This window comes from Arachis duranensis, chromosome 2, assembly GCF_000817695.3.
Source record: "Arachis duranensis cultivar V14167 chromosome 2, aradu.V14167.gnm2.J7QH, whole genome shotgun sequence".
Lineage (NCBI taxonomy): Eukaryota > Viridiplantae > Streptophyta > Magnoliopsida > Fabales > Fabaceae > Arachis > Arachis duranensis.
Window position 1 is genome coordinate 1,728,492 of NC_029773.3, and position 8,941 is coordinate 1,737,432.

The 8,941-nt window shown below is 29.9% G+C and overlaps 1 protein-coding gene across 1 annotated transcript; it reads right to left on the bottom strand.

Moving 5' to 3' along the window:
- Positions 1 to 5,916: 5,916 nt before the first annotated feature.
- LOC107472722 (pentatricopeptide repeat-containing protein At4g30825, chloroplastic) lies at positions 5,917 to 8,941 on the bottom strand. Its single transcript, XM_016092244.3, has one exon. The coding sequence runs from the start codon at positions 8,824 to 8,826 to the stop codon at positions 6,193 to 6,195; it is 2,634 nt and encodes an 877-aa protein (XP_015947730.1). The 5' UTR covers positions 8,827 to 8,941; the 3' UTR covers positions 5,917 to 6,192.

The window sequence follows — 8,941 nt, forward strand, 5'->3', positions numbered from 1 at the left end:
TTAACTAAAAATTATTTTGAGAATATATATTAAAAAAAAATTTAACTAAAAATGAAAAGACTCGAACTCACGATCTTTTAAATGAATATAGAGAGATTATGTCATTTAAACATATATATTAAAATTATTAATTGAAATTTTTTGTAAAAATATATAGATTTAAATCTTCTAATACATTTACATTTATTAAAATAAATTTTTTTAAAATTTTACTAATAAAAATTTTAATATGTATTTACGATATATGTTAACTATTTTTTTTTTTAATTTATGACTATGGATATTTATATAGGATGACTCACCTTAGTTTACGTCCTATAAACTCCCATGAGGAGATAAGATAATTTATGGTGACGTAAGCATAATTGTCGTTTTTTAACTTAAAAAGCATTTTCAATATACTAAAATTTAAAATAATAAATATTTAAAATTAATAGTGTCATCTTTTAACGCATTATTCCTTGATGAAGTATATTTCCAAATTTTATCGCTTTTTATATAATTAAATTAAAATTTTTCTCTCTCACACATATTTAATTTTAATTGATTTTCAAAAAATTTTAAATCAAATATTTTAATTTCTAACAAAATTTTAATATTTTAAAAGTTATATATCTTTCTGTAAGATAATTAATTTGTCTTAGTAATATTTTTTAATATTATTTTATAATAAAATATATTAAAAATTATTTATTTAACATATATTAAAACTTTTATTAAAATCATAAAAAATATATTTATTTTGACAGAATTAAAAACAATTATATTTAAGCTAAAATTCACTGACCGGTATATATATATATATATAGGTAAAAACTTAGGTGAAGTCGATTTCATGTGAAGTTGATATCAGAGAACTGTTAGATAAAAATTTAGTTAAATTAATTAAATTATTTATAAAAAATATATTTATTTTGACAGAATTAAAAACAAATATATTTAAGCTAAAATTCACTGACCGGTATATATATATATATATAGGTAAAAACTTAGGTGAAGTCGATTTCATGTGAAGTTGATATCAGAGAACTGTTAGATAAAAATTTAGTTAAATTAATTAAATTATTTAATGATTCTCAAGTATCAACTTTCACGTAAAATCGACTACACCTGAGTTTCTACATTTTTTAAATGTACGGTGATAACTGATAAAGATTCTCTTGAATGCGGAGATTCGATGAGCAAAAGCTGGTTTTACTTAAGATTCCAAAGAACTCGAGACAGTGTAGTGCTGAATCAGTGAATCCTTTACATTTTATAATCTAAAAAACATTAAAGAAAAATCATGTATATGTATGATTTATTTTTCCATATATACCGTAAGAGATTTTTACAACTTTTATTTTTATATCAATGGAAAAAAATGAGAGTTAATTTTATTAATGAAATTCAACTATATATAGTTTTCAAAAAAAAAAGCTTTTAAAAATTTAATTATTTATAAAATTTACACAAATATATCAAAAGTAATTTCTTTTTTTATATTTTTTGTAAAAAATTAATAAGTTAACTATATTTTTTTTATTTATTTTACCCGTTGGCTGTTGCTCGTTGGTGGACCCCACATAGACCCATAGATGTAGCAACAAAGTGAATCTAACTCGTTTAAGAATTAATTAAGTTACCTCATTATGGCTGCTCCTTTGTATTATTACATGGGTTTTTTTATTTGGTAAAGAGGAGGATTTGACGATGATTGAAAATTCTTACTAAATTAATAGAATATATGTATATGGTATAGAGTTAATATTTAAAATGGCTCCTGAAATTTGATTTTGATGTAATTTAGTCTTTAAATTTTTAATTGACTCAAATTATACCCTAAAATTTTGACCCGTACTTCAATTTGGCATTTTTGACGTTTTTCGTCACCGAAAAGTTGACATGACAATTTTAAATGACACGTGACACTGTAACGGTTAGATGATGTGGTCAAATTTTTCAAGGCATCAATTTAACCCTTCGCAATTTGAACATAAAACTTAGCGCAGCCAAGACTTAGATAATTCTAGTAGAATTCGTTTGTATGGTGACTAGGTGAAGAAAACGATTTGTATAAAAAATTATATTCATTAATTTTGCTCTGTGTATATGCTTGCTTATTGATGAATTATATTCATTCTGGTACTTGTTGTTTCAGATAATAGGAAAAAAAGCTAATCCTAATACTACTTTTCTTGATATTGAAAAATCGTATTATAAAAAGGAAAAACACATTGAAGTGGAGGAAGTTCCATTTGGAAGTTCTAAGGAAAGGAAGCCATTGAGTGAATTGGATGGTTTGGATTTGGTGCTGTCTATTTCGGCTAAAGGGACAACTTTTCAATCCAGTGATAACAAAGTTCTATTGGAGATTAAAAAACCGAGCCAACAGCAGAATAATGCAGGAAATGTTAATAAAAGTATTTTGAAAAAGCCAACAAAGGTAAAGTGAACTTGTCTCTGCAAGTTGTACTACAGATAAAGCCATAAAAGTATGTGAAATTACCATTATAATTGTATATTTTGACAATCTTATTTCATTGTCTTATTAAAGCAACGAAAAGCGGAAGTATCTTGTTTAACCTTTTTTTTTTTTGGTGTGTGCATGCGTGCAGCTTGAAGGGGAGTCTGCACTAATTCATCATTCAGAATTATCTTGGGATGCCACTTTGAATCTAGCATTATACTTTAAGATTGGTGAGACTATTACGATTTGGGAGAATTGGAGTTGCGCTAGGTTTTATGTTTAAAGAGAGTTAAATTGATGTCTTGAAAATTTTGGCCATGTCATCTAACTGTTACAGTGCCACATGTCATTTAAAATTGCCAAGTCAGATTTCTGGTGACGAAAAACGTCGGAANACATAAATTTATGAAAATTTATATTTTAAATTTATTAATTTTTAAAAAAAATATTAATAAAGTTTTTTAAGATAATAGATAAACACACTATTTTTAAATTAATCCCTAAATCTTAATTTAAATTAATTTATTTACGTTTGTTATTTTATATAACTTTATTAATATTTTTTTTAAATTAATCTATCTGAAATATAAATTCTCAAGAGTTTATTGCTATGTTTACAAGAGCTATGAATTTGTATTCAAAAGAAATGTCAGAATAGAAAAGAGAGAAAATGGCACCATGAATGAAATTGTTATTGATTCTGCAAGCACGGATTCATAAATATACATGAGGTTGCTTGTACAGAAAGCATTATTACCAGTAATAACTAACTCTAGCCGTCACTAACTAACTCTAACTACTTCCAACCAACTAAACTAACTTAACTAACTAGTTGATAGATAACGAAGTGTTAACAGAGACTTCATGTACAATGGAACAAGTTATTAGGATATGGATCAAGTTAGTCTTTGAAAGTTTTAAATCTAAAAGATTTGTCATTATGGTATGTAAATTTTTTCTAACCTCATCTTAGCTTCTACACTCATGTATAATTTTAGATTCCTTTTGAATTGTGTCTTAAAACATAAATACAGAGGCAAATTAAGAACAAAAAGAGACATAAAAGTGCTTTGAAGGACAGATAGAGACAAATACACACAAAAAATTCTTCTATTCCAAAAGTTAGGACACAAATTTGGTTAAGAGGTATAAATTTTTTAGAACCTTTTTATCCTCACAAGAATATCAAATTACAAGTTTTAACTCTCTCTCTTCTTTATATGTTTTTTTTCCTATTTTAAGAAAAAAATCTAATTTGAGTTTTTATTTAAGTTGATGATTTAGATGTTATATTTTTAGATTTGTGAATTTTGATTTGGGTTGATGATCTTTGCAGAGTAGTGGTGGAAGAAAGTTAAGAGTTGTTTAATGTAAGAGAAAGATGGATAAAAATGACTTTTACATTTTTTTTGTTGGTATTTATAACTATATTTTTACCAAACAAAATATATAGAGACAATTTTTTAATAGAATTTCAAAAATTTTAATGGATGGATACTTTGAAATAAACCATACCCCTTTATGTATTCTGCATATATTAGAATGTGTTATGCAGCATCCTATCCTGAACTTCAAAACTGTTTTTTTTTTTTAATGTGAATTATTCATATATTTTAACACCAAATGTAGATCTTAAAGAATAATACCAAGTTCCAAAAATTTTTTATTTTTAGGATTTTTCTAACTGGTGTCCAAAAGAACAAATTGTTTTAAATATTTAAATAAAGTAACCCCTTTATAATTTATGAAACATTTGTGATTATATTTTCACTACTCTTCTATTATGGAAAACTTAGATAATTTGGATATTGTATTATAAGCACATTTTGAGAATAGTATAATCAAGGAGGGTATGAAAAATTATCATAGCCATTTAGCACTTTTATTTTTAAGTGAGACCAGAGCATGATATTAACTAATAAATTTGTAGATCTAACATTATTGATACATCAATTAAAACAGAGTTATACTTGTGATAGGATATAATCTATCTTAAGCCTTTGTTGATGATTTATTGAGTTTTGTTTATTCTGTTTTACATGTGTTGATAGTGCAGATAATATGTACCATGGTATTAACTTAAGTAGATGCCTCCAAATTTGTTAAATTGAGTGCACACATGTTTTCAGCTTCTTAGTTTATTAGATTATTTATGTGATTGTGATCCTTTAGTTTGTTAGCTTTGATGCTTCTCTATTTATTATTTTCTCTGTGCCAAAATTGTTTTAGAACTAGATCAACTATGGTGAGCTCTCTCCTGCTCTTTATTTCATGTATATGTTTGAATTATAGGATTGATTTTTCACCAAAAGTGTAATTTTATTATTTGTGAATAATCATATGATGATCAAAGTACAGTTAAAAGGAGAATAATTTTTTTATATGAATATTAGACTAAAATGATGAAATTATCTTTAAGTAAAAATTAAATTGATAAAAATAAATGGTTTAATTTAAATTGAAAAAAAGTATTTAATTAAAAAAAATCAAACTAGATGTCTCTTCGTTAATATGTTATGAGCATTTCTTTTTCTTAGATATCCGTAAAAAAGAATATTTAAAATAGTGTCAGAACTATTTAAATTATCTTATCTAGTGACTATTAAAAAAGAAAAAATTTAGGGGCCATCACTTTTATTAAAATCTGACCAGTACTTAATTAACAAAAAAAAAGTGAATAATCTCATACCATTAGATGTAATCTCACACCATTAAAAACACTAATAATAATAACTAATTAATAACTATAAATTATAAAATCTACTAACCCCTATCACTATTTAAAAAAAAATGAAAATATTTTGAATATGTCATTGTCAATACAAAAAGATGTGTTATCACTTCAGATAAAAAAAATATGATACCATAAAAAGGATTTTATTTCCTTACTTTTCTCCTTCACTCCTTTAGATTTTTTTTAGACATTGTGAGAACATTTTTTTCACTTGCTTTACTATCCTCTAATTTTTTTTATTGTTCTTTATTTGATAAAAAGAAACAAAATAAGAGAATTAAAAAAAAATCAATTTTTGGTGTTATATTGAAAAACAGGAGAGAATGTATAAATTTCTGCTGTTTTGAAAAGCTCTTTCATTTACTTTTTACATTAATAAAGATTTTAACACTTATTTTACATTATTATTATTTCATATCTTTAGTTTTTTGTATTGCTTATAAGTCATTATTAGAGGTGTATTTTTCTAAAATTTATTTACCTTTAACCTCTTCTCATAATTTTTATTTATTTATTTCATAAAACTTCATCCATATCAATGACTTAAAATTTCTAATACATCTTTATACTAACTATTACACCTCATTTTGGTGTTGTTACTTGGATTATTTTCATTAGTAATAGAAATTAGTTATTTAATTTATGATTATAATTAATTTTTTTAATAAGAGTACATAAAAAGTACATAAGAAAACATGTAACTACTAAACAATTTTTTTTTTCAAGTCACTAATCATGAAATAGAAACTTTCATTACAGAATGATACATGAAATGTACAAAGTATACCCAAGAATGTTCCTATAATATGGTTTGACATACTATATATAACTATAAATAAACTGTAAACAACCATGAATGACTTTAATATTTATACAGAAATATCTTTCTGGTGTAGGTAAGGTCAGAGATAATTATCCTCAAGTAGGACCTTAAGGCCATGTTATTCTCAAAAGAAACAGGTTAGGTCAGAGGCAACTTATATACTGATATGACATGATTTAACCTTATTCACAATTTCATCTGCTTCATCCACAACGACCACTTAACAGCTTCTAAAAATTTATCATTTCTGCGCAGCGCGGTGATAAGATTAGTGTAGGTTATCTTGTCTGGTTCAATTCCATTATCTCTCATTTCCTTGATCAAATCTACAGCATCTTCAACCATCCCTGCAACTCCATAAGCCTTAATCAATGTGTTATAGCTGTACAAATCAAGTCCAAGGCCACATTCTTTCAATTCAGTGTGAACATTAGCAACTTCTTCGATCCATCCTTGCTCCCCATAGATATTGATCATGGTGTTGTATGTGTAGTGGTCAGAGGCACAGTTTGATTCCTTCATCTTCTGCAATATGGATCTAAAAGTTTCCATTTGACCATCTTTCCCGTAAGCATCCAGCATAGAATTGTAGGCTTCAAGGGAAACTGAAAACCCATCAAATTGCATCTTGTCAACCATCCATGACATGTTTTTGAAGTCTTTATTTTTACCGAATGCTGCAATGATAGTATTGTAAGATATCGCATCAACCAGACCTCGCTTCTTAGCCATGCAGAAAATCCTATTAACCTTCTTGAAGAGCCTAGCTTTTCCAAAGATGTCAAGCATGACATTGAAAGTAATCGTGTTAGGGGTAAATCCACGGTCTAGCATCTCTTCAAAAAGCCTGGAAAGCTCGTCTACTGGCAGAGCCTGCGCACAGCAGTTTAGGACACAATTATATAGTTCCTGATCCCAATCCACACGATCTTTTGAGACTTTGTAGTAAAGGGCAGTTAATTTATCCACCTTGTTGCATCTTTGGTAAATACGAAACATATCACGTAGCAAAAAGATGTCTGGCACAATGTCCGGTAGCTTGTCAATTTCATCCAGAACAGAGCAAGCATCTTTTAGCAATCCAGCTTTGACATACATTCTAACAACAATGCTAAAGGCAATCATATCCAACTGAATCCCTGAAGACTTCAACTGCATATACAACATCTCTGCCTCATTGAAGAGGCCCATGACACTGTAAATGTCAATCATGGTGCACAAAATATGCATGTTAGGCTTATCAACATTCTTGTGAATTTGATTATATATCTTAATAGCATTCTCCAGCATACCTGCCTCTTTGCACGAGCAAATCAAAAGATGACACAAGTTATCCTCATAAGGCTCGTCACACCACTTCTTCTCTTTCAACACTTTAATAGCATCTTCTATCAGCTTGTGTTTTACATAAGCCATGACCAAAGAGGAGCAAGAATGTTGATTAACAAGAATGTGTTCATAGCAGCTCCTGTTCATGTTCAACAAAAGCGGCAATTTATCAACCCTGCCAGTACTTTCATAAGCATGTAATAGAGTACCAAGCATAGAAGAGTACTGGCATCCAGCCTCCACCATATCTCCAAGAGTTCCAACAGCACCTTCTTCATCTCCATGTTTAGCCTGCAACTTTAACATAGTGTACAAATTCGACGAATTCGGTTTGTACCCTAACCGCTTGAGCTCCTTATAATACCACATCGCTTTTACATAATTATCAACTCTACCCCATCCCTCAATCATAGAACGGAAAGTGGTCTCATCCGGATCTAACCCAACATTCTTCAGTTTCACAAACAATTTCTGAGCAGCATCCATATTGGAAGCTTTTCCATACCCAGTTATCATAATATTATATGCAACAATATTGGGACTGAACCCTGCATCTTGCATTGACACCAAAACCTTCTCAGCATCCCTCAATTTTCCTTGCTGGCTATAAGCATTCAGCATCACCAACCAATTCTCCATATTAGGGACAATTTTATCTTCTCTCATCAAGCTAATTATGTCTTCTGCCTTTTCATACAATCTAAAACGGGTGTATATCGTAATCATACCTGAATATGCCGGTTCAAACAATATCCCTAATTGCCTCATTTGAGAAAACATGAACTCTGCCTCCTCAACGTTCCATCCTTTCCTGTAAAGCCCCATCAACATGCTGAACGTCGCGGCATCCGGCGCCACACCGGAATCCAACATCAGTCGGAACCAGTTCGCCCCCAATTCCACTAAACCCTGCCTCCGACAAGCGTATATGAGAGTGTTGAAAGCCTGCAAGCTCAATTCGAACCCGAATTTGGTTCTCATTTCCAAAACCAGTTTCTTTGCAGCTTCCCAATCTTCCTTCTTGCTCAGCAAACGAAGGACGATGTTGTAAGCACGGTCGTTTTGCTCCAATTTCCCCATTCCCCTCATCCACTCAAAAAACGACATCGTTTTGGCGTCGTCGCTCGTCCTCTCAAGCACTTTCAAGATCGCATTGCAATGCTCCGTGCTTAGTTCAGGGCCAACTGAAGAGTAATCCACGTCAGCATCGTCGCCGTCACGGCGCACGAGGAACTTATCAATTTCTAGTGGAGCACTGTTCTTGGCTTCGTAGCCCAACCTAAATTCAGCTCCGATTTGTGGGTTGGGCACTCGCTTCGCCACCCGAGCCTTGTTCCGAACCTTAGGCTTAGAACTGAAGTTCGCGTCGATATGAATGTACTTCGTTTTGAGTAGGGATTTGAAAGGGAAAGCTCCATAACAAGATATAGCAGGGATTGAGGTCTTTGAATCGAAAGTATCGATGAAAATAGAAAATCTGAGAGAAGCCATGAAAGAGAAAAGAAAAGAAGTAGATAGAGTGTTGTGGTTGTAACCGGTGGTGATGGAACCACCTCATTTTCCTCTCATCTCATCGTTTAATCATGTTGCCTCTGACCTAACCCTG